Genomic DNA, 27,720 nt, shown 5'->3' on the forward strand with positions numbered 1-27,720 from the left:
TCACACATACAGTAACACCTCAATCACCATCCATGTTGCAGGCTCTAGAGCAGGGGTGTTAAACTCATTTTAGTTCAGGGGCCACATACAGACTAATTAGATGTCAAGTGGGCCAGGCCAGTAAAATCATAGCATAATTACCTATAAATAACAATAAGTCCATGTTTTCCCCTTTGTTTTCATGCAAAGAAGTACAAGTACATTAGGAAATTCTTCATATTTAATGAAATATCCTTTTACAAAACATATTGTGAACAACCTCAGATTTCTTAAGACAAACATGTGCAATTTGCTTCTGATTATCATTTACATATGTGCATTACAACTGGTCACAGTGTTTGTACAAATACAAAAAACTTTAAGTCACAGGTATTTGGAACTGAAAAATATAGTACTGCACTTTAAAATTTATGGCATTGCATGAACAATAGGATTCCACCAAACCAAACTCTTTTGTAGTGAAGCTGTTGACTAACATTAAATTGCACATTTTTTAACTATTACTACAGCAAGGATTCATTTTCACAGAACTGTATTCTTTAAGTGCAATGTAGTGTCTGAAGCAGCATTTTAAAGGAGTTAGTCATGTCTAGACTACTTTGTTTTTGCTCCTGAAACTTGGCATCTTTTGGTCTGCACAAGTGCATCAATATCAGAATGTCCTGAGTAGCAGCCAATCTCAGAATGTCATTTAAGTGTTTGTGTGTGAGCCTTGAGCGCAATTTTGTTTTATTGATGTTCATTACTGAGAAAACCTGTTCACAAAGGTAGGTTGTCCCAAACATGCACAACACTTTTGCTGCCAGGGCTGTTAATTTGGGATACTCTGGCAAGAGATAATGATAAAATGTGTTTAAGCCTACTGAGGCAAATTTGTCTGAGTAGAAAATAGGGCAGTTTACACTGTAATAACAAACAGCAGAAGGCACATTGCCACCATCTGCTGTTTGGTCCGAGTCCCCGAGTTGTGCCACGTCTTTTACTCTGACTAAAACAGTGCGCCCCTAGCGTATAATTTAGGAATAGCATTTATGCATATCTTTTATGCATTTTGTTTTTCACTTTCAAAATTCATCCTACGGGCCGGATTGAACCCTCTAGCGGGCTGGTTTTGGAGTGCATCCGCCACCACATTCTCTGAGACTTTATGTTGAATATTCATGTTATATTCTTGTAAACAAACTGACCTGTGCATCAAACACTGATTTACATTGCACATGTGAGGGAGAAAAACAAGAGGGTTATGGTCAGTATAAACAACAAGAAGAATACACTACCTCTTCAAAATGTCTGAGCACCATCACTAGAGCCTCCTTCTCGATGGTACTGTAGTTTTGTTGGCTTTTTGAGAACTTCTTAGAGAAGTAACAGACAGGGTGTTATTCCAGCACTGTCCTCCTGCAGCAGGACTGCACCAGCTCCCACAGCACTTGCATACTGAGGACTCCAAATGAATTTCTTCATAGTATTAAGCAGGTCAGTAAGGGGAAACACTAACGTTGCAAAGTTTTTACAAAAGCCACGATAGTACCCCACCATTCCCAAAAACTGTCGTAACTGATGTTTGGTACTAGGAGTAGGAAATTCAATAATAGCAGCTACCTGTAGCTGTAACAGGCTTTACATAAACTTGACCCACTTTTTTTCAAAGGCAAGTTACCACAGCTTTAACAAAGTTACACTTGGCTAAATTAATGGTTAGCTGAGCATCACTCAGCCCGCTAAACAGACTCCCCAAGCTACAGAGGTGGTCTTCCCAGTCACTTGAATAGACCACGATGTTATCCAAATAAGCTTCACAGGTATGCAACCCAGACAAAACTTTCTGCATGAGCCTTTGTAATGTTGCTGGAGCGTTTTGCATCCTAAAGGCCATACAATTTTACTGCAGGAAGTTGTCTGGAGTTACAAATGCAGAGATCTCACATGCACATGCAGGTAACAGGACCTGCCAATACACATTTAATGTCTAATTTAGTGACAAACTTTGAAGCACCAACTCTATCCATGCAATCTTCCATACGTGGTAAGGGAAAGGAATCAGGCTTTGTGACACTATTTACCTTTCAGTAGTCTGTACAAAAACAAAAAGAGGAATTGGGCTTCGGGACCAGCAAGCAGGGAGAACTCCAGGGACTTTGGCTGGGTACAGCCAGCCCATTTTGAAGCAGGTAATCTACTTCAGCCTTCATGATCTCCCGTATTGCAGGGTTTACTCTGTTCAGGTGCAGTTTGATGGGAACACACTGGTTCTTCCAGGAACATCAGAGAACAGGGCATGATATATTTGTAACAATTTTACAATATTGTCATGCTGACTCTTAGGTAAATAGGACAAATGTGAATCTAGATTACCCAGTATAGCTGAATTTTTCAAACGCACCCCATGGGTTTGAGGTTCAGCTAGCATCAATCCATCACCATCATCAGGAACGTATGCAGGAACTACTGCAACACAGGCTTTAGACCAGGGGTGCCCAATACGTCAATTGCAAAGGAAGTGCGGGTAGATCGCCATTAGAAAAAAAATAGATGTTAGCGTTGACGTACAGGGCAGCCAGTCTGAGATCTCATCTTTTCTCTCACCACGCGTGTGCGATCAATTGCGCCAGCTACTCCTAAAGGCTAGCGAGCGAAATCACTGTTAACTTTCCAATTTATTCCTACTGAAGAAAGGGTACAAAATGAGTGAGGTAGCGGGATCAACCAAGAAACCGAAGACTTATCACGTCCATGCGGAATGGGAGGACGATTTTTTTTTCACAATGTCATATTCGAAGTGCGTTTGTCTGATCTGCCAAGCTACCATTGCTATTCCGAAAAAGGGAACTGTGGAGCGGCACTTTAGGACTGTTCATAAAAACTACGACACTGACTTCCCTCCGAAAAGCGAGCTGAGAAAGAGGAAGGTAAAGGAACTAAAACCACAGTTGTCCGGACAGCAGTCATTTTTCTCACGACTGACTTCAAATGCTAAGGCAGCCACCGAAGCATTGTTCTGGGTGAGTCACTCCATCATTAAACACAAGAAGTCATTCCAAGACGGAGAGATGATAAAAGAGGCATTCGTAGACGCAGCTGACTCATTTTTTCGGGACTTTAAAAACAAAACCCAAATATTACCTTCAATCAAAGCTCTCCAGCTATCAAAAAGTACAGTTACACGGCACTGTGAAGTCATGGCCGAGGATTTGACACAACAGCTTTGGAAGGACATCGCAGATTGCGAGTGTTTCTCACTGCAATTGGACGAGTCTACGGACGTAAGTGATACAGCCCAGTTGTGCGTTTTTATTCGTATGGTGTTTACAGATATGACTGCAAAAGAAGAGCTGTTAACAATACTGCCCATGAAAGAACAGACGTGGGGAGAGGACATTTTTCAGTCTTTTAAAGACTTCATTGACAAAACCTAGCTCCCAGTATTTCACCTGAACTCTTCTGAAGTGGAGGATGAGATTTTGAAACTACAGACACATTCAGCTTAAGTCCAGGGCTCATGGACAGTTTTGGAACTTACTCACAGGGGAAAAGTACCCAAACATGAGGAAATGTGCAACTTCCTTGACTGCATTATTTGGCTCTACTGATTTATGTGAGTCAGCCTTTTCCCACATAATGATTATTAAGTCCAAATACCGGTCCACAATGACTGATCATAATTTGGAGGCCTGCTTGTGGATGGCTACCAGCAGCTACTGTCCGGAGTATGCAACCCTGGCTGATTCTATTCAGTGCAAGTCATCAGAGTAAGGTAATGACCAAAAATGTACTGAATTGTAGTGTGCCATAAGGGCTCATGCAGTTCTGCAAGGTACATGAACATATATGTGTGTGTATATATATTTGAAGTATACTCAGTGTATATATATATATATATATATATATATATATATATATATATATATATATATATATATATATATATATATATATGTTTCAGAGGGTTTAGTTACCTCACATGCAACATAGTGCTTTAATATATTAACATGGCATACTCTCTTCTTACGTCTGTGATTGGGGGTACCCACTACATAATCTGTCACTAATCTTCCATTAGAAAACAGCCTGAAGAACTGAGCCAGGAACAGTAAGTAACACAAGAACAGAGTCACCTGGCTGAAAACTGCGCTGTACTGCTCTTTTGTCAAAGTACGTTTTCATCTTAGACTGTGCCGTAGCTAGATGAGTTCTTGCTACTTCGCAAGCTTTGTGCAGACGCTCTCGAAAATAACTGACATAGTCTAGAGCAGAGACAGATAGACCGTTACCTATTAACTGCTCTTTTAGCATATTCTAGTGGCCTTGAACAGTGTGAACAAACACAAGCTCTGCAGGACTAAATCCTAGTGACTCTTGAACAGACCACTTCACAGCAAACATGAGCAATGGTAAGCCATCTATACACTCTTTTCCGGTCTCTATACTGAAGGTGCGGAGCATAGACTTTAGGGTTTGATGAAAGTGTTCTAACTCTCACTGTGACTCGGGGTGGTATGCACTAGACATGTGACGTGTTATCCCCACCTCTTTCAATAGCTGCCCAAACACTTTTGAAGTGATGTTTGACCCCTGATCGGTTTGAAGTACTCCGGGCAAACCAAATGTGGTGCAAAATCTTACGACGTCTTTCAGCACTACCTGTGCGTTCAACATACGCAATGGTACATAGGTAACGGGTTGCAGTACACATTATTGTTAAAATATACTGGTACCCATGTTTTGACTTTGGAAGGGGTCCTACACAATCAATGATCAGCTTCTCAAATGGCTCTCCTATGATAGGAATTGGATGAAAAGGAGCTTTTGAAACGGTTTGATTTGGTTTACCTGCATGTTGAAAGGTGTCACATGAACGGCAGAAACTATACACGGTAGCTTTTACTCCAGGCCAGTAGTAATGTTTAGTGATGTGCTGAAAGGTTTTTGTGACACCAAGGTGTCCATAAAGAACATTTTCATGTGCCAATTTTAAAAGCTGGGAACAATAATTGGAAGGTAGAATGATCTAATATACTGTTTGCCAATCATCTCCTTCTGAAGATTTCGGTTCCCACTTGTGCATCAGTACCCCATTATCCCAGGTATCCTACCCTTGCCCTTAAGAGATCACAATGGTCAACTGCAACACTGATGCAGTTCACGAGTGTAGGGTCCAACAACATTTTCTGACTTCAGGTTAACCGTGTGTAACAGAACACTAACGCAGCCCATCTCAATACCACGCACAAGGACATTTGACCTTGTATATGAAGCCCCAGAGAAGGCCAAAAATATCCTCCAGAATTAATTACTCAGCTGACCCAGTATCTCTCAGAATCCGTACGCACTCAACTACAGAACTGCCAACTAGAGATACATAACCTGTTAGAAGAAACGGACTATAGGACAAAGTGTCATCAACAAACAAATCAGGAACAGTTTGTACAAGTGCAGCGCTTTTAGATTTAGCATCTGCGGTTTTCTGTTTCCAAGCCGTACAATCAGAGATCATATGGCCAGGATCAAGACAGTAAAAGCAAACCCTCTTTCTTTCCACACTTTTTAAGACGCACCCCCCCAACTAGGCTTACTCACCTTAAATCTGATTGGCTAACCCAGGTTTGAAGCCATTGCAATTACTCTTTAAACACACACCTGTGACCTCATTACATCAGTATTACTGCGCCAAATTAATTGTTCCAAAATGTCAGATTTTGTTGTGAATTTAGATTTACTGGGTGGGCTAAATGTGGTTGAGTGGTTGAAAGAGTACAGGATAGAGGAGGAAGATAAAGGAGACATGCTGAAATTAATGAGAGAGAAATTGAAGGGTTGCCTTTTGTATTTGTTATGCTAATAGTACCAGTTTCTGAACAAAAAACAACAATTAAGAAACCATCTGTTATTTAACAATCATGTTTTCTTTTAAATATACATTACAGTTTGGCAGCATGATAACATACAATAATAAACTAGACTACAATGCTTATTGTTTTGTTTTCGCTAACTCACTTTACCCATTCTGTTACATGGTCAAATGTGGTGCCCAAACGTATGATTAAGCTCTTCCTCCTTCAATAATTGCGGTTGATATCAAGCTGAAAGGTGCATTAATGCCACCTACTGGACTGGAGTATAACCGAGTATAAAGCAGTGTGTTGTTTAGTCTGTTTGTTCCTCCAAATGATGCTGAAGAACTACATTGCTTGATGGAAGAATGATTGATTGTTATCAATAAATTATGGCATTTTATCTTGCTGCGTGTTTAGTTTATGAAGTCTCTGCTTCACATTGTGCCTAACAACACCCTTTAGCTGTTCTAAAATCACTATAAACTATGGCTTCTTATTGCTTTAATTAATAATTGGAAACTGTTCGAATATTTTATTTATTTATTTATTTATTTATTTATTTACACTTTTCTATCTTTTTTACCGACTTTACTCCCAGTTTGGTCATTTGCCAATTCACACCCACTAGCTAGATCTTCCCTACCTAGGTTATAGGAAAATATGAGGAAAATCACTGTACACCATTTGGAGAGTAACAAATGGTGTTTTTACCAGAGAGGGGGAAAATTCCAAAATCTTACATCCAGCAACTTTAATTTTAAAGTTGCTGGATGTATGATTTTGGAATTTTGCCCCTCTTTGGTAAAAACTGGGAAGGTGTTACTCTCCTTTTTTGCAATTTACAGTGGGTAAAAAAAGTCTATACACCCCTATTAAAATTTTAGGGTTTTGTGATCTTTTTGTTAAACCAAGATCTGTGTCAGTTCGTTTTCCAACTTTAATGTTATATTGCAACCAACAAAATTAAAGTGAAGAACAAATAAACATTTTAGAGGAAAAAAACCTAGCTATGTGCACACGCTTTTCTAATGGGGCATGTGACTGTGATAAGAATTAACTAAACACATTCAAACACATGTTCAAGGGATCTCATTGTTGAATCAATCAGGAGAGTCTTGCAAAAGAATTTCCAAAACATTAGATGTACCATTAAACACGGTGAAGGTCATCATCAACGAGTGGAGAAAATAGGACACCAGCGATTAACGTTGGGTCTGAGTCCACCTTTGTCAAGTTCGCGTCGAGACCAAGTCCTTATCTAATCGAGTCCAAGTCCAAAAGGAACGAGTTGGACTCAAGTCCTTAATGGCCAAGTCCGAGTCGAGTCCGGCTGAGTCCAGAAAGTAATAAATTGAAAAAAATGTTTTAATTGCAATTGTAAACTCGACACTGAGTTGTTAAATTAATATTTAACCTTCACAAACCAATGGTAACATAAATGTAAAAAAAAAAAAAAAAAAAAAAAAAAAAAAACCCTATTACATCTTGCCGTTGCCATTTAAAATTTTTATTTCATGTCATCAGCACCTCAACTAGTTTCCAATCAAAAAATGTTTTAAAAGAAAATAATGGGATATAGAGGAATATGTAAAACGTTTATTATATTACAAGTGTATGAAATACAGAATAACCTGTTTTGTTATTGTATCACACTATACTGTGTCCTCCAGTTTGAGTTGACATTTCAATTATTTGATGCCTCTCCCCCACAGTTATATAGGCTGAGAGAGAGAGAGAGAGAGAGAGTACAGAGTAGAGTTACATTTAGCAGCATGTCATAACAACAAGCTTCACGCTTTATTACTGCTTTCAATCTGGCTATGAATAACAACAAACTCATTTCTGAGCACAGCGCTGTTCTTGTAACTATTTTCTGTTTAAGAATTGAAATGAAAAAAAATAATAAAAATCCCTTCACCTTTTATGTGTAATTCAAGACTAAAATCAACAAATGCTAATGTTTAGAGGTGGGCGTTATGACTATAATCTTATTTTACGATGATACATTTTCTCATGTCTATAGTATTCAAGTAAGAAATACTACAGAAATTGAATAAAGCAATTAAATGTAAAATAAAATAGCATTGTAGGGGAATTAGCCCGGGAGAGGGCGGAGCACAGACCCACAAGAGACAGGTTGCAGTCAAAACGGGTGTTTTATTTGTCTGTGTGGGAGCTGTCTGTAGTGAGGAGGTGAGGGTGTATGAGTGTGAGGGGTTTTGTGGGGAGTGTGGCTGGCGTTGTGACGTTCTCGAGGGCGTGTCAGGGTTCCCGAGACGTGTGCGTGGGTTTCCCGTGCCGTCATCCACCGTCGAAAGCGATCTCACCACCCGGCGGTCTCGTCCGCACTCACACCTTTGGGGAGAGAAGGAGAGAGAGAAAGAGATTAGTGAGAGGATACCGTCCCGCCCCACCGTGACAGTCCTTCCGGCTGATGGTGTGTTTGGCACGAGGCTGTCCGCTTCGTGCCGGTGCGGCAGTCGGAGAAGGAGCGACTTTCTCATTATGTGCGCCTGCTGTCGGTCTGTCGCGACAGTATATACAGTGATTCATATTAAATTTACTGAGGTTGTTCAGTCAAATGAATGAGTGAGTGATTTTCTCTTTGTCTTTTGTTGTTTGATTTACATTAATGACACAGACAGCAGTAGGTTTATTAGACTGCGGTCAGTAATATGTCACTAAAAAATGTCACTAAAAAAAGACCTAATGCACAGATCCAATATACTGACACCCATCCAATTTCTTTCCAAACTGTTTACATTCAATTAAGACATGTGACTGTGTTTGCATGAATACTCTGCCAGACCTGCATTTTGACATGATGTGTATGTATTGATTGACCGATGAGACGGCTTTCTGTGTGTGCGTTTCAAGTGTGTGGGCACAGAAAGCCCCCTGGTGAGGCAGGGAGACATTCATTCATTTCTTGTTATTTTAATTTTATGTTGTTATTTATTTTTTATCTTTCTTTTCATGTTAAAGATGACACGGACTCGACTGTACTCAGAGTCCAAAATGTCATAGTCGGTGTCAAATTCAAGTACAAAATTTAACCGAGTGCGTGACAAGTCCGAGTTTATTCATAATTGGACTCCAGTCCGGAGTCCGGGATTGAGTACCCAAACTCTACAAGTGATATTTCCAAGAACAAGACATTCCTCCAAAATAAATAAATTGCGGTCAAGTGTTACGACCCGGTTTACGTCAGGCCACAACCCCAAGACCAAGATTGCATTTGCTTTGTATTTTATTCTCATTCTTTTCTTTGTTTTTCAAAGTGGCCAAAGCTTCAGAAGCGGTCCGTGCACCTTTTGGTCATTCAGTTTTCATTTCCAAAAATGACTTTAAAAAATGAACAATAAACGTTATTTCAATCATTATTAATAATCAAAAACAAACAACAGAAAAACATGCCATTTTCCCGTTTTTTCTTTGCTGCACAAAAAAAATGAAGCTTCAAGAAACCAAAACGGAAAAATGCATGTTGCGTTTTGCAACAAAATGAGAAACATGAACTATGACGAGGAACTGGGAGCGGATAACCCAGCGTGAACTAACTCTAAACATGGAACGTGACTATGACTACTATATGAACTAATCTAACTCTACGATAATCTTCCGTGTTGTGTGCTGGGAGGCGCACGGTATATATGTGGACATGATCAGTGTCTAAACTGCTAGCAGCTGAGGGCAATACAGACACACGTGAAATCCCAGCCAATGACAGAACAGGGAGGAGACATGACAGAAACATAAACAAAACACACGTGTCCAGATGTCACTACTGTCAACAATGGAAAAGCAGGTGCTCGCGCATTCGCGCTTAGAGCACGCTGCTTCAAGGGGAAATCATGACAGAACCCCCCCCAAAAGGCACTTCTCCCGGAGTGCCATGAGACATCCCATTTCATTGGCGGCCCCGGCCCCCTGGGCTGAATGTCCCAAGCAGAGCCAGGAAACCGCACGGTGTTCTTGGCGGCGCAGGGAAGAAGAGCGACGTCCCTGGCTGAACAGGGAGGCAGAGTAACGACCACAGCTGGGCAGACAGGCTGAGCGACGTCCTCGGCAGAGCAGGACGGCGGAGCGACGTCCTCGGCGGAGCAGGACGGCGGAGCAAGGTCCTCGGCAGAGCAGGGAAGCAAGGCGACATCCTCGTCGGAGCATGAATGCGGAGCAACGTCCCCGGCTGAACAGGTAGGCAGAGCGATGACCACAGCCGAGCAGGCAGTCTAAGTGAAGTCCTCGGCGGAGCATGAAAGCGGAGCGACGTCCACAGCCAGGCAGGCAGGCTGAGCGAAGTCCTCGGTGGAGCAGGAAAGCGTAGCAACGACCACATCCGGGCAGGCAGGCTGAGCGAACTCCTCAGTGGAGCGTGAAGGCAGAGCAATAACCACAGCCGGGCAGACAGGCTGAGCAAAGTCCTCGGCGGAGCATGTAAGCGGAGCGATGTCCACAGCCGGGCAGGCAGGCTGAGCGAAGTCCTCGGCGGAGCATGAAAGCGGAGCGACGACCACAGCCGGGCAGGCAGGTTGAGCAAGGACCACAGCCGGGCAGACAGGCTGGGCGAAGTCCTCGGCGGAGCATGAAAGTAGAGCAACGTCCTCGGCTGAACAGCGAAACAGAGCGCTGTACTCAGCAGAGCAGGGAAGCAGGGCGACGTCCTCGTCAGAGCATGAAAGCGGAGCGACGTCCTCGGCTGAGCAGGAAGGCAGAGCAACGTACTCAGCGGAGCCTGCAAGCTGAACTTGGCTGGTCATGTCAGCAGACTGGGATGTGAGCAGAGCTTGGTTGTCCATGTCAACAGACACTTGGTTGTGCATGTCAGCAGACGTGGACGTGAGCAGAGCTTGGTTGTCCCCGTCAGCTGACTTGGGCGTGAACATAACTTGGTTGGTTGGGTCATCAGACGGTAACATGAGCAGTGCTTGGTTGCTTGTTTCAACAGACACTTGGTTGTGCATATCAGCAGACATGGACGTGAGCAGAGCTTGGTTGTCCGTGTCAGCAGACTCGGGCGTGAGCAGAACTTGGCTGTGCGTGTCAGCAGACTCGGCCGTGAGCAGACCTTGGCTGTGCGTGTCAGCAGACTCGGGCTTTGGCAGAACTTGGGTGGTCTTGTCGGTAGTTTTGGGCGTGGGCTGAACTTGGGCGACCAGGTCGGTAGACTTGGCGACCGGGTCGGTAGACTTGGGTGACCGGGTCGGTAGACTTGGGCGTGGACTGAACCTGGGTGGCCGGGTCGGTAGACTTGGGCGTGGGCTGAACTTGGGCGACTGGGTCGGTAGACTTGGGCATGGGCTGAACTTGAGTGACCGGGTCGGTAGACTTGGGCGTGGGCTGAACTTGGGCGACCGGGTCGGTAGACTTGGGCGACCAGGTCGGTAGACTTGGGCGTGGGCTGAACTTGGGTGACCGGGTCGGTAGACTTGGGCGTGGGCTGAACTTGGGTGACTGGGTCGGTAGACTCGGGCTGGAGCAGAACGTGGTCGGCCATGTTGTTAGACTTGGGCATGAGCAGAACTTGGTCGGCCATATCAGTAGACTCAGGCGTGAGCAGAACTTGGTCGGCCATATCAGTAAACTTGGGTGTGAGAAGAACTTGGTTGTTAGGCTTAGATATTAGCGGAACTTGGTTCCTCAGGCTGGAGCGCCGGAGCTGAGACCTCCCCGTAGGTCTCGTGCTGGAGCTCTGATTCTGCCATGTGGACCTCTGGCTGGAGCTCGGCGGGTGAGACCTCCTCGTGGGTCTCAGGTTCGAGCTCTGAGGTTGCCAGGTTCACCTCCAGCTGGGGCTCAGGTGCTGAGACCTCCGACGGGCGCTCCGAGGTCATCCTGTTGACCCCAGGCTGGATCTCTACACGGGCTCTCTGGTGGAGTTTCTTATGCTCCCACCAGCTGCTCTTGAAGCATTCATGAGAGCAGTAGAATGCTTCCTGGAGACCCAGTTTTTTGCAGGTAGGGCATTGTAGCTTGGTCTCCCTCCTGCAGCCCTCAGACATGCATGTCGGTGCCACCTCCTCCACGTTGGCTGGAACCTGAAGCGGATTGGTGGAGGCTGACCTGTCAATCCCCTCATAATAGAGGTTAAAGGGCAGGTCAGGCTGGGGCTGTCCATTGACTCTCCACCCCAGTAAATTCAGACCATGAAGCTGCCCTGGTTACGTGAACTCCTCCATAAAAAGTTCTGCAAATTGAGTGACATCCTGGAGGGCAGAGGACCCAGTGCTCACCAGCTGCTTCGCCCAGTCATGGGCCGGACCGCAAAACCTGGACACCAAGAACCCGATCCACTGTCTCTTAGTAGGCTTGGGATACGCCAGGCTGCAGAAACATTCCTGGCAGCTGAAGAGGAACTCCAGCGAGTAGCTCCCCAATCCCGCTGTCTCTGGCAGCAGTTCAACCGCGTACCGCTGAGGGAACTGCACGGACAAGAAATGCGTCCAGTAATCCGAACATTTCCCGATAAGGTATTGTCCTGCTACTCCCATTGTAGCGTGATGTCTCCCCTGTCCTCCTGCTGCATCCATGTTATGGCGAAAGATTCTGTCACGTATCGTGACAGAGCGGAGATAGGACGGATGCAAGTGCAGTATGAACAGTTGTTTATTTTAAAAGAGAGACAGGCAGACAAATCCAAAACATGATCCATAAACGTAATCCAAAACAGGCGAAGGTCAGGAGATCGGAAAACAGGCATACACAGGGTTAAACATGAATCAAGGTCGTGGTCACGGAAAACAGGGTCGATAAACAAAACGAGAAACGTGAACTATGACGAGGAACTGGGAGCGGATAACCCAGCGTGAACTAACTCTAAACATGGAACGTGACTATGACTACTATATGAACTAATCTAACTCTACGATAATCTTCCGCGTTGTGTGCTGGGAGGCGCGCGGTATATATGTGGACATGATCAGCGTCTAAACTGCTAGCAGCTGAGGGCAATACAGACACACGTGAAATCCCAGCCAATGACAGAACAGGGAGGAGACATGACAGAAACATAAACAAAACACACGTGTCCAGATGTCACTACTGTCAACAATGGAAAAGCATTCGCGCTTAGAGCACGCTGCTTCAAGGGGAAATCATGACAAGCTGGAGATTAAATGACAATGGCCTTGAAACCTTACTCTAATATAATTTTAGATATGACAAAAGAGATACGTCATCTTCGTTAATATCAGAGTACATGGGCCAAGAATATGGGGGAACAGTGGGATTTTCCACAAGAAATATAAAAAGCTATCACAGAGGAAAGATGTTAAAGTTCCTTGATAGTTTGACTAATTAGTTTATCTGATTTGCTAATTAGCCTAGTTTATCCATCATTGCATGTACATTTCACATAGCTCACTGGTATAGGCTATTGTTTAAATATGCCAATTTTAAGGCAACAGGGGAATCACCAGGTGCACCTCTGTTGACATGGTAACAGACAACAATGCAGACATAACTGTTCATTCACACCAAGCTCGCATTACTATAATCACAAACTTCTGGCAAGGAAAACCTGTTGACATCTTTGTCTAATTAGTAATTACAAGATGAAAACTCATCGTGGAGGCAGGGGTGAGGAGCAAATAAAGAGAGCTAAGTTGTTTCCAGCCTGCCTCCACCCTCCTTCTCCTTGCCCAGCTTTAAAGTCTCTCACACTGAAAAGCGGAAGAAAGAGAAAAAAATGAGAAATAAAGAGAGCTAAGTTGTTTCCAGCCTGCCTCCGCCTTCCTTCTCCTTGCCCTGCTTTAAAGTCTGTCACACTGGTGCCGAAACCCGTGAGAGAAGGAAGTGGCATCATGTCCTCAGGAGTCCATCAGGAGGAGGGCCTGATGTTGTGTCTGGTGGAGGTTGGCGAGGGCCATGCCCCATGTCACCCTCACTAAGATGAGACTGCAGGACGACCCGGAGACCTTCTTGTAGTTGTATGAGCGATCCACGGTAGACACCCTTATCCCAAGCTCATGACCTTACAATCAGTAGCCCAATGACTTAACCACCGAGGTACCACTGCACTACAGAGGCAGCTGATGTATTTCACACCAAAATAGTCACTCAGCTACCTGTGACGAATGCTCTTATTCAGAGAGAAACTCATAATGACCCAATGTTCTCTAAAGTCTATGAAATCACAGTGAGAGGATGGCCAGCACATGGAAACTCACTGTAAACAGCATTCTCAGCAAGGAGAGACAAACTGTCAGTGTGCTAAGGAACTCTGATGTGTGGGTTACAAGTTGTCAATACCTCCAAATTGTGCAGAAAGATGCTGGACAAACTGCATGAAGGACATCTGGGCACTGTAAAAATTAAGAACCTTTCCCGCAGCTATATGTGGTGGCCAGGAATTGACAAAAGATTTGGCCATATCTAGCCCAATCTAGAAAATATTAAAATAAAATATATACCAGAGTATATATGGATACAGTTAACTTTTATACTCATATGTATGTGGAAATGACATACCCAAGGCTAGTAAGGAAAAACATAACAGAAAAACATGAGAAAAAAAACATAAGACAAAAGACAAAACACCTTGAAAAAACCATAATCATGGACAGAAACCCAAAAACATAATGAGACCATCATGAGAGTAAGTAATGTAAAAAATCACATTGAACTGATCTTAAGTGATTGAATCATAATAATGAAAAATAAGAAAAATATTTCACAGCCTCAACTTCCGGTATCATCTTTTTGTGTAATATGAATAATGCATTGAAAAATTCAGTAATTTTTCTGTTATGTTTTCTTCAATTTTCTTTTTTTTTGTGCAGTAAAGAAGGAAGGTAGTTAAATAGTAGCGTCCTTAAAATGGCAAGCTGGAAGCAGGAATGTGCCCTTGCAGTGGGCTGGGCCTAAAGTGGAGGAAACCAAAGACCCATCCCACCACCAAAATAGACACACAAATGTCACACAGTACAGACAGAAATACAATCAAGGACGTAACACCTCCCATAAGAGTGCACTTCAGGTTCACATCTTTCACTAAAATGGCACTACATTTTTAGAGCCTTTCTTACGCTGAATATTTATGTATATAAAAACTGTTTATGTAAAAAAAAAAAAGTGTTGAGCCCTCACAGCAGGGTGAATGGTTGATGACTTGGCAGCATAAGATAAGCCAAAGCTAACGGGAGTACTACTCCTCTCCGCTTCACTGTATCACAGGTTTGCTCTCCTCAGTAAAGCACCTGCTGAGAAACCTGAAAGAGCGCTGGTTATAGGAGACTCTATCTTAAGGCATGTGAAATTAGTTAGGCCTTTAGGGGCTCCAGCAGCTTTAGTTAGGTATATACTAGGAGTCAGGGTGCCGGACATAGCAGGTAATCTTAGGATCTTATGCAAGCACAGGTAGTGCAGCCCTTCTGGCTATGTCCTTCGGCTGGCCAGCACCGCATCCTGGGAGCAAAAGGAGAGATGAGGGGAGGAAGAAGGGAGAGAGAAGTTGTGAGCAGGAGAGACAGCAAGAGGGAGGGAGAGAGAGGAGAGAGAGAAAAACACTGGTTTCTGGTCCCCAGTCTTCAGCTTCTCAGCCAGCTGGGAAGTAACCCCCCTTTCATGCAGATGGCAGCCACACCCCCACCTCCCTACCAGATGGCAGTGGGTCCTCTGTCCCCTGGAGGGCAGCAACCACTCCTCCCCTTTCAGGCAGGTTCCTCCGCCTCCTGGTAGATGGCAGCGACTCCTCCATCCTCCCTGACAACTGCTCCAGCACCACTGCCTCACTTTCCCTTGGTCCCATGAAATACATATTTGGAAAAGTACATCCAACCAATCCCAAAGCTTGAGGCAGGAGCAAGGCACGTAAGCATGGTGATCTTCCAATGGCAAGATGGATGCAGGAACGTGAAACTTTGCAATGGGCTGGGCCTGAAAGTTAATGAGACAAAAGACACCCATCCCACCACCGATATAGACACATGAATGGCACACAGTACAGACAAAAGAATTTGCATTTTGGAATAGTTCCAATCAGAGCAAAAGTCTAAAGCCCATTGAAAACCTGTGGAATGACTTGAAGAGGGCTCAGCACAGGAGATCTCTTTGCAATTTGATAGATCTGTGGCATTTTTCAAGGTAGAGTGGAATCAAGATATGCTAAGTTGGTAGATTCTTACCCAAAAAGACTGAGTGTGCTGCATTACAAGCAAAAGGTGCTTTAACAAAGTATACAAAGTTAACAAACTGTGTGCACACTTGTGCAAACAGGTTATTGTAAGGTATTTTTGCCTTTTCCTTGTTTCCTTAAAACGTTTCTATTTGCGGTTATTTTTACCTGAATTTTGTTGGTTGCTATTACATTATAGGTAGCAAAAGATCTGGCATGATTTATCTTGGTTTATTATTATTTTTAGATCACAAAAGCCTGCAATTTTCACAGTGGTGTGTAGAGGCATTGGAAGGCATTTTACATGGGGGGAATTTCACACACAATAGTGTCTAAATTATATACAGACTGGTGCAAAAAAATAAATTGAGTGAGTAACAGTTCTGTGGATGTTAACACCTTGTTGATAAGCGAGGTCAGAGGAAAATGTCCAGATTGTTTTGAGGTTCCAGGTAGGATATAGTAACTCTACTATATATATATATATATATATATATATATATATATATATATATATATATATATATATACAGTGGGGGAAAAAAGTATTTGATCCCCTGCTGATTTTGTACGTTTGCCCACTGACCAAGAAATGATCCGTCTATAACTTTAATGATAGATTTATTTGAACAGTGAGAGACAGAATAACAACAAAAAAATCCAGAAAAACGCATGTCAAAAATGTTATAAATTGATTTGCATTTTAATGAGGGAAATAAGTATTTGACCCCCTCTGCAAAACATGACTTAGTACTTGGTGGCAAAACCCTTGTTGGCAATCACAGAGGTCAGACGTTTCTTGTAGTTGGCCACCAGGTTTGCACACATCTCAGGAGGGATTTTGTCCCTCTCCTCTTTGCAGATCTTCTCCAAATCATTATGGTTTCAAGGCTGACGTTTGGCAACTCGAACCTTCAGCTCCCTCCACAGATTTTCTATGGGATTAAGGTCTGGAGACTGCCTAGGTCACTCCAGGACCTTAATGTGCTTCTTCTTGAGCCACTCCTTTGTTGCCTTGGCCCTGTGTTTTGGGTCATTGTCATGCTGGAATATCCATCCACGAGCCATTTTCAATGCCCTGTCTGAGGGAAGGAGGTTTTCACCCAAGATTTGACGGTACATGGCCCCGTCCATCGTCCTTTTGATGCGGTGAAGTTGTCCTGTCCCCTTAGCAGAGAAACACCCCCAAAGCATAATGTTTCCACCTCCATGTTTGACGGTGGGGATGGTGTTCTTGGGGTCATAGGCAGCATTCCTCCTCCTCCAAACACGGCGAGTTGAGTTGATGGCAAAGAGCTCCATTTTGGTCTCATCTGACCTCAACACTTTCACCCAGTTGTCCTCTGAATCATTCAGATGTTCATTGGCAAACTTCAGACGGGCATGTATATGTGCTTTCTTGAGCAGCGGACCTTGCGCGCGCTGCAGGATTTCAGTCCTTCACAGCGTAGTGTGTTACCAATTGTTTTCTTGGTGACTATGGTCCCAGCTGCCTTGAGATCATTGACAAGATCCTCCCGTGTAGTTCTGGGCTGATTCCTCACTGTTCTCATGATCAATGCAACTCCACGAGGTGAGATCTTGCATGGAGCCCCAGGCCGAAGGAGATTGACAGTTCTTTTGTGCTTCTTCCATTTGCGAATAATCGCACCAACTGTTGTCACCTTCTCACCAAGCTGCTTGGCAATGGTCTTGTAGCCCATTCCAGACTTGTGTAGGTCTACAATCTTGTCCCTGACATCCTTGGAGAGCTCTTTGGTCTTGGCCATGGTGGAGAGTTTGGAATCTGATTGATTGATTGCTTCTGTGGACAGGTGTCTTTTATACAGGTAACAAACTGATATTAGGAGCACTCCCTTTAAGAGTGTGCTCCTAATCTCAGCTCGTTACCTGTATAAAAGACACCTGGGAGCCAGAAATCTTTCTGATTGAGAGGGGGTCAAATACTTTTTTCCCTCATTAAAATGCAAATTAATTTATAAAATTTTTGACATGCGTTTTTCTGGATTTTTTTGTTGTTATTCTGTCTCTCACTGTTCAAATACAAATACCATTAAAATTATAGACTGATCATTTCTTTGTCAGTGGGCAAACGTACAAAATCAGCAGGGGATCAAATACTTTTTTCCCTCACTGTATATATATATATATATATATATATATATATATATATATATATATATATATATATATATATATATATATATATATATATATATATATATATATATATACACATGGGCACTGGACAGTTGAAGATTAGGGAAAAAAATCACCTGGTCTTTTTCCAGTCTTCATCTGTCCAGTTTCAGTAAATAAGTCAGGCCACTACATGGCCACTACATGACCAAAAGGATGTGGATGCCTTACCATGACCCCTTGTGACTAGGTGGGCTTTTCCCAAAATTTTGCCACAAAGTTGGAGGTGAATGACTGTCTAGAATATATTTGTATGCTGTAGCATTATGATTTCTGTTCACTGGAACTAATAGGCTTAGCCCAAACTAGTTCCAGCGTGAAAAGGCCCCTGTGCACAAAGGGAGTTCCATGAAGACATGGTTTTCTGAGGTTGGTTTGAACATGGCTAGCACAGAGCTTTGATCATAACCCCACTGAACACCTTTGGAATGCTCACTGCACACCAAGCCTCCTTGCCTGACATGATTGCACAATTCCACTAATGCTCTTGTTGCTGAACAGGCACAAATCCCCAAGAAGTATTCCAAAATCTAGTGGAAAGACTTCCTAGAGGAGTGGATCCTGTTATAGCAGCAAGTGTCCACAACAGTCTTGGGTACATGCTGTAACGTAAAGATGCCTTCAGAAACAATTCAACTACATTTCTACATTAAAAATATTCTACAGAGCAGTAAACACTAATAAATTAAACAGAGTCAATATTGTGATAACCCTTTTTAAAATACACCAGTAATCTCAGGTACACTTGATGCAATTTCATAAGGAAATTGGCTGGTAAGTTTTACTACAGTTCTTCTGGTTATTCTTGCTGTCACACTTGCTTTTATTTTTTACAGGCAAAACACAACACCCTTTATTATGTTTTTTTTATCTGAAAAGTGGTGTATTTTAACCTGTTGCTTCCTTTACTGACAGACATTTTTCTGCAACAACAGAAATGCTCTTTTGACACAGTGAAACAGAACATTTCAGACAAAAATTCTTCATCAGCTGTGTAACCAGAGTGCTTCTGAGGCTGTTATGAAACCAGTGGATATTCTAAATTTAAATTTATAAAAAAGCAAAAGAATAGGATGTGCTAGATCAAGTGATATTTAATAAGCTGCTTTATTATGAGCGTGGAATCAAAGCACACTGGTGCAGCCACAAGGGGTAATGGCACCAGTGTGCTTTGATTCCATGCTTGTCGGCATGCCTTCTGCCACTACCTGCATTAAAGCACACCTATAACTGTAGGTTCACCCCAGGAGCGATGGCTAACACTAAAAAGATGATAATGAAATTAGCTTCTTCCAGACCTAACATATCTGGTGCTTGGATTTCAGACAGTGCTGTTAAGCTGTTTAATAGTTTGCATAACTGAAAATATTTTTTGCTTTCAGATTCCTTGTTCTTGCTAATGTTATAAGTTCTCAATTTTTACCATGCTACAAAATGCTTCTTGCAGTTACAGTAAATTGTTCTGTAACATACTGTATGTACCCATTATATAAGGGAGACCCTTTATCAAGAATTACTTGATTTCTACACATTTCCACTATATATTTCACTTAAAGCTGGCATTCTACCATTTAATTCCATTGTCATTTGCAAATCTAATGTGTTTTCTACTTCATCAAAATAGTCTACATACTATATGGAGGGCAACACTGGCCACCGAGTCTTTCAGACACAGTTTGGAAAGATAGCTGTGAATATCTGTTATGGCCGCCACCACCCACTTAACTGGCTCATGTACAGCATGCATGGAGCTGAGATTATCTTCAACCCCTCAGCTACAGTGGGACCTCTCAGGTAAGAGTATATGCACTTTTTTCTTCTTACCCCCCAAAAAAATATTGCTAATATTGCTAACACAGATCTTTGTGGCTTTGTGTTTCAGTGAACCTATGTGGTCAATTGAAGCTAGAAATGCTGCCATTGCCAACCACTGCTTTACTTGTGCCATCAACAGAGTGGGCATGGTATGTAGATTTTAAGAAAAAGAGAAGAAACATAGACATATCCCGAAATATTCCCAAATTATGTCTGTGAATTATGGGATGATTAACAGTAATAAAACAATCACAGTAAATAGAAATTAAATCACTTTACTGAAAGTAAACATTTTGTTTAAAGGAATGTAATGCAATGAAAGTGGAAGTTGAGATAAATAAGCCATTTTCAATACTGAATTACTTAAATACTGTCAGATTGTATGGGGATTGTTGCTATACTGCTATTTTTGGGTCTCTCTAGAGATGTTCAGACAGTCTGCCTGGGCTACTCAGAGACATTCACAGACTTGTCCTGAATCCACAAATGTTTCCTGAAGCCTTTTTACCCTTGACTATTTGAATACTTTCCGATCCCAATGTATGTACTGTGAATATACAAGGTCTACACACCCTTATTAAAATTGCAGGATTTTGTGATATAAAAAAAAATTAAACAAAGATAAATCTTGTCATGTCAGATCTTTCCATTTTTAATATGATGTAGCAGCCAACAAAATTCAGGTGAGAAACAAATAGTTTTGAGGGAAAAAAGAAACAATTGCAATAATCTGGTTGCCCAAGTATACACATCCCTTAACTAATAATTTGTTAAGGCATCTTTTGTTTGTAATACAGCACTCAATAAGGGCATCTCCTGTGGACAGCCCACTTCAGGTCACCCCACAGATTTTTTGTTGAATTCAGGTCTGGCTAGGTCATTTAAAAACATTGATCTTTTGGTTAAGCCACTCCTTTGTTGATTTGGATGTATGCTTTTGCCCATTGTTGTGCTGAAAGTTCCTTTTCATCTTCAACTTTCTATCAGTTACCTGAAGGTTTTACACTAAAACTGACTGGTATTTGTAGGTATTTATTTATGATCCTTCCATCTTGATAAAAGTCCCTGTTCTGGCTGAAGAAAAGCAGCCCTAAAGCATGATGCTGCCACCATACGCTTCATTGTGAGTATGGTGTTCTTTTGGTGATGTGCATTTTCCCACCAAACATACCATTTGGAATTATGGAATCATTATACCTTTTGGAATTAGTTTCATTAGACTATAACATATTTTGCCACATGGTTTGGGGTGATTTAGTTGGGCTTAGATGTTTTTGGATGTTTTCTGTCTAGCCACCCTACCCCATAGCCCAGACATGTGAAGAATACAACAGATTGTTGTCACATGCAGAGCGTAATCAGTACTTGTCAGATATTCCTGCAGCTCATTTAATGTTGCCGGTGGTCTCTTGGCAGCCTCCCTAGTAAGTGTTTGTCTTGTCTTTTTGTAAATTTTGGAGGGACTTCCTGTTCTTGGTAATGTCACTGGTGCTCCATTTTCTCCACTTGTTGATGATGGGCTTCACAGTGTTCCGTGGTACATATAATCCGCATCCCCAATTATAAAAGGGTGTGCACACTCATGCAACAAGGTTATTGACATTTTTTTTATTTTTCCCTAAAATGTTTCTGATGTTTTTCACTTAATTTTTATACATTGTAATTTCACATTGAGGGTGGGAAATGGTCTGACATGATTTATGTTCGTTTTGTTTTCTTTCCTTTTTTCCATTACAAAAGCTTCTCCACTGTATGGTGAAGAACCAAATTAGAGGTCTTCAATCCTGCTTCCCAATCACATATATTTTGCTTTGTTTCTATATTATTGTTTGACAGAACACATATTTCTCAGCATTATATATATATATATATATATATATATATATATATATATATATATATATATATATATATATATATATATATATATATATGGATTTAGTGATTTGGGGGCCCTAGGCAAATTGTAGGAATGGGGCCCTCAATTCAGTTTTTTGACATAAATATTTACATTTTCAAATAATGCATTATTTAGCATTAATAGCAATACTCGGGGTGGACTGGGACCAGAAAGTGGACCTGGACTTTCTGGCCCAGAATGGACCACCACACACGGCTCACAACATGCCCCATCATAACACACCAGCTCATTGATGGTTAGACCAATTTTTAACACCACTTATTAACATAAAAATATAACACAATACAGAAACATAAATGCTATTTAAACATATTTATTTAAAGTAACACTGAACAGTCATATTTGTAAAATAGGCAAACAGAAACAGAAGAACAGTGTGACAAAGAATGTAAAGCAATCAAGACAGCATGTTAGCTAGTCAAGGGCATCATCTGGGTGCAGTGTAGGAGAGCTGCACCACTCAGTTGTACAACTCCTGAATCAGTACAGAATCTTTATATTTTACACTAACATCAATCCAGATCTAATCATTTTAACCGCTTGAGTTCTGCCCGTCAGGAAGTCCAGGATCCAATTACACATGAGACTGATAAGTCCCAGATCCTTCAGCTTGACTATGCATTTTATGATCATTGATGTCAGAGCTACAGGGCAGTAATCATTCAGGCAGGAGACAGCAGTTTTCTTGGGGAAATTGAAGATGGTGATCTGCTTGAAGCATGTGGGGATCACAGTCAGACTCAAAGAGATATTAAAGATGTTCATGAAAACATCTGCTAGCTGGTAAGCACAGGCCCTCGGGACATGTCCATGAAGGCACCTTGTCCTGGTGCCTTCCGAGCATTGACTCTCTTGAAGGCCCTACTCACTTTGGATGTGGTTAGAGCCAGAGGGCAGGTGTCATGGTCAGCGGGTATTTTCACAACAAGGAATGTATTACCTGCCACAAAGTGAGCAGAGAATGTGTTAACTTGTCTGGCAAGGAGGCAGACATAGGCCCATAGGATGTTTTTTTCTGTCTTTGTAGTCTGTTATAGAGCGCAGACCACTCCATATGCGTTTTGGGTCAGAGCCATGATAGACTGACCACTCTTTTGGCAGATCTGATAGCCTTTTGAAGGTCATATCTTGACTTCTTGTAGTCAGTCAGGTCCCCAGAGTTGAAAGTTGCAGTTCGTGCTCTCAGTATGGCACGCACATCTCCATTGACTAATGGTTTCTTGTTGGGAAATAACTTTACGTTGACTGTGGGGACAACATCCTCTGTACATTTGTTGATGTATCTTATCGCAGAGTCTGTGTATTCATTTATGTTGTCTCCTGCTGCATCGTGAAACATATGCCAGTCTGTGGATTCAAAGCAGTCCTGCATTCTGGAGTCACTCCATTTGTGAGTTGCTCTAGAAGTTTATCCTGTTTGAGGCATTGTCTGTAGGCAGGTAACAGCAATATGCTAATGTGGTCACCTTTGCTGCAGGTAGGGTGGGGGAAGGGTTTGTAATTTTCCTTTAGTGTTGAATAGCAGTGATCTAAGCTCTGGATTCCTCGTGTGGGAAAATTGATGCACTGGTAGTATTTGGGAAGAACTTTCCTCATGTTCGCCCTATTGAAGACTGCAACAAGACAGCCTCAGGGAATGTAATTTCTAGTCCATCAATGGTGTTGTACAGTTTGTGCAATACTTTAATTTTGTCTGCGTGAGGCAGAATTTATCTACTTTAAGGATGACTGAGCTAAATTCCCAAGGAAGGAAGAAAGGGTTTACTTTAATCATAAGCAGTTCAAGTTCCGGGGAGCAGTGTGATGCTAAGACAGTAACACCCACTGTCACGATTGTTGGTAGAGATGGATGCAAATGCAGAAATGAAGTGAAATGTATAATAATGTACCAAACAAAACACAAAACAAGACTTACATGAAACAAGGGCGAGCATAAAGTTATACAGATAGACAGACCAAACAATGCAAGAAAGTGACTATATACAGTATCTCACAAAAGTGAGGACTCCCCTCACGTTTTTGTAAATATTTGATTATATCTTTTAATGTGACAACACTGAAGAAATTACACTTTGTTACAATGTTAAGTAGTGAGTGTACAGCTTGTGTAACAGTGTAAATTTGCTGTCCCCTCAAAATAACTCAACACACAGCCATTAATGTCTAGACCGCTGACAACAAAAGTGAATACACCCCAAGTGGAAATGTCCAAACTGGGCCCAAAGTGTCAATATTTTGTGTGGCCACCATTATTTTCCAGCACTGCCTTAACCCTCTAGGGCATGGAGTTCACCAGAGCTTCACAGGTTGCCACTGGAGTCCTCTTCCACTCCCCCATGATGACATCACGGAGCTGGTGGATGTTAGAGACCTTGTGCTCCTCCACCTTCCGTTTGAGGATGCCCCACAGATGCTCAATAGTGTTTAGGTCTGGAGACATGCTTGGCCAGTCCATTACCTTCACCCTCAACTTCTTTAGCAAAGCAGTGGTTGTCTTGGAGGTGTGTTTGGGGTCCTTATCATGCTGGAATACTGCATACTGATCATGCTCTGCTTCAGTATGTCACAGTGCATGTTGTCATTCATGGTTCCCTCAATGAACTGTAGCTCCCCAGTGCCAGCAGCACTCATGCAGCCCCAGACAATGACACTCCCACCACCATGCTTGACTGTAGGCAAGACACACTTGTCTTTGTACTCCTCACCTGGTTGCTGCCACACACACTTGACACCATCTGAACCAAATAAGTTTATCTTGGTCTCATCAGACCACAGGACCTGGTTCCAGTAATCCATGTCCTTAGTCTGCTTGTCTTCAGCAAACTGTTTGCGGGCTTTCTTGTGCATCATCTTTAGAAGAGGCTTCCTTCTGGGACGACAGCCATGCAGACCAATTTGATGCAGTGTGCGGCGTATGGTCTGGGCACTGACAGGCTGACCCCCCACCCCTTCAACCTCTGCAGCAATGCTGGCAGCACTCATATGTCTATTTCCCAAAGACAACCTCTGGATATGACGCTGAGCACGTGCACTCAACTTCTTTGGTCGACCATGGCGAGGCCTGTTCTGAGTGGAACCTGTCCTGTTAAACCGCTGTATGGTCTTGGCCTCCATGCTGCAGCTCAGTGTCAGGGTCTTGGCAATCTTCTTATAGCCTAGGCCATCTTTATGTAGAGCAACAATTCTTTTTTTCAGATCCTCAGAGAGTTCTTTGCCATGAGGTGCCATGTTGAACTTCCAGTGACCAGTATGAGGGAGTGTGAGAGCTATGACACCAAATTTAACACACCTGCTCCCCATTCACACCTGAGACCTTGTAACACTAACAAGTCACATGACACCAGGCAGGGAAAATGACTAATTGGGCCCAATTTGGACATTTTCACTTAGGGGTGTACTCACTTTTGTTGCCAGCGGTTTAGACATTAATTGCTGTGTGTTGAGTTATTTTGAGGGGACAGCAAATTTACACTGTTACACAAGCTGTACGCTCACTACTTTACATTGTAGCAAAGTGTCATTTCTTCAGTATTGTCAGATAAAAAGATATAATCAAATATTTACAAAAATGTGAGGGGTGTACTCACTTTTGTGAGATACTGTATACACCAGAGCTAATGAGCCAAATTGTGAAACAGGTGAAATAAGACATGTGACTAGATGCAGTGGCTTATGGGAATCGTAGTGGATGATGGGAATCGTAGTCTCTAGCCCGTCGTAATTTCTAGCCCTTCTATTACTTGACACCCATGCCCCAACGAGTGTTTATCATAAAGCAAACACCCACACCTCTGCTCTTACCGGAGTTTAGTTTGTCTTTAGTCTTTACTGTCTTGACGAAAAATGGAGAATCCTGCTGGTGTGATGTCTGCGTCGGGCACTGCTGTGTGTAACCCCGTCTCACAGTAATCTACAACCCCAACTCCACAAAAGTTGGGACAGTATGGTAAATGTCAATAAAAACAAAGAGGAGTGATTTGTATATGTACTTAGATTTGTATGTAAACAAAAACGTATAAAGACAAGGTATTTGATGTTTTACCTAATCAACTACATAGTCTTTTGAAGGTGAATGTCTTTGAAATTGATGCATGCAACACCTTCCAAAAAAGCTGGGTCGGGGCAATTTAGGACGAATAGTGATGTGACAAGTTAAACATTTAAGAGGCAATCGTCTAATCATAGTATATAAGGAGTTTCCAAAAAAGGCCTATTCCTTCAAGAGCAAGGATGATCAAGTCTCGCTAATCTGCCAACAGATGCATCAGCGAATAATCCAACACGTTGATAACAACATTCCCCAAAGGCAAATCGGTAGGATTTTTGGCATTTCACCTTCTACATTGCATAATACAATTAAAAGATTCAAGGAATCTGGTCAAAGCTCAGTGCGTAAAGAGCAAGGTCAAAAACCACTTCTGAATGCGCATGATCTCTGATTCCTCAGATGTCACTGTCTTAAAAACCGTCATGAGTCTGTAATTGATATCCTGACATGGGCTCGGGAATACTTTGGTAAACCTTTGTCAACACCATTTGCTGCTGCATCCACAGATGCAAGTTAAGGCTTTACTATGCAAAGCAGAAGACATACATCAACACTGTCCTGGAGCACTGCCGACTTCTCTGGGCTCGGTCTCATCTGAGATGCACAGTAGCACAGTGGAATCGTGTTTTGTGGTCCGACGAGCCAACATTTCAAATAGTTTTTGGACAAAACAGCCATCGTGTTCTCCGGGCCAAAGAGGAAAAGGACCATCCATGTTGTTATCAGCGTCAGGTCCAAAAGCCACCTTCTGTCATGGTATTGGGGTGTGTCAGTGCCCATGGCATGGGTAACTTGCACATCTGTGAGGGCACCATCAATGCAGAAAGATATGTACACATTTTGGAGCAACATATGCTGCCATCCAGAGCAGGACAACACCAAACCACATTCTGTCCAGATTACAAGCGCATGTTTGCATAAGCAGAGTGCAGGTGCTAAAAAGGCCTGTCTACAGTCCTGACCTGTATCCGATTGAGAATGTGTGGCGCATTATGAAGTGCAAAATAAGGCAACGAAGTCCCCGTACAGTTGCGAAGCTGAAGAAATGCGTAATGGATGAATGGGGGAAAATTCCGCCTGCTAAACTTATCCAACTGGTGTCTTCAGTGCCCAAATGCTTAATAAGTGTTATCAAAAGAAAAGGTGATGTTTCTCAGTGGTAAACAGTCGACTGCCACAACTTTTTTTGGAGTGTGCTGCAGTCATCACATTTGAAATTCAAAAATAAATAAAATTCACAAAGTAAAACATCAAGTAATGTGTTAATAATGTTACGAAGCACAGACGGAGACAAGCGCGGGCGAGCGGAGAGCGTGTGACTGAACACAGGACAAGAATCGACTCGGGACAGAGCAGGTAAGCTGTATATCAGGGACGTAGGCAAAAGCGTAGTGAGGGACGAGCGTGAAGTCGAGCACCAGGGAAAACACTTATAATGAAACCGGCTTGGTAATCAAACAGAGACGAGGCTGCGGAGCGGTTACTTCGCAAGCGGCTCATGCTAGGGAGGCCCTTATATAACCTTAGGTGTGTACAGGTGTTCATAATTAGAACTCCGGCGAACTCGAGCGCAGGTATAACTGGGAAGTATAGTCCTCCTCCGCCACGTCCCTGGGCGGCACTACACTTTGTGAGCTGCCGCGCCGATTTCGCCGTGTCGTAACAAATAATGTGTTTTCAATATAGTACAGGGTGAATTGAATTTTCAAATGAATTTTTTTTTTTTAATTGTTCATTTTCCATACTGTCCCAACTTTTTTGGAATTGGGGTTGTAGCAGACAGTAGTTT

General features: G+C 42.5%; 2 protein-coding genes across 3 annotated transcripts in view; one reads left to right on the forward strand and one right to left on the reverse strand.

Annotated features, from left to right (window-relative positions):
* The window catches only part of upb1 (ureidopropionase, beta), a 120,982-nt gene that overhangs the window by 72,657 nt on the left and 20,605 nt on the right, over positions 1 to 27,720 (forward strand). For both annotated transcript variants that reach the window (XM_017466811.3, NM_001200395.1), the window contains 2 exon segments: positions 19,772 to 19,941; positions 20,030 to 20,111. In XM_017466811.3, coding sequence (XP_017322300.1) covers positions 19,772 to 19,941; positions 20,030 to 20,111 — 252 coding nt within the window.
* gucd1 (guanylyl cyclase domain containing 1) overlaps positions 7,939 to 27,720 on the reverse strand; it is a 68,253-nt gene continuing 48,471 nt past the window's right edge. Inside the window, exon 7 of the mRNA XM_053680259.1 lies at positions 7,939 to 8,189. The gene's annotated coding sequence lies outside the window, so the exon portion shown is untranslated. The remainder of the gene's footprint in view (positions 8,190 to 27,720) is intronic.

This window comes from Ictalurus punctatus, chromosome 5 (assembly GCF_001660625.3).
Source record: "Ictalurus punctatus breed USDA103 chromosome 5, Coco_2.0, whole genome shotgun sequence".
NCBI lineage: Eukaryota > Metazoa > Chordata > Actinopteri > Siluriformes > Ictaluridae > Ictalurus > Ictalurus punctatus.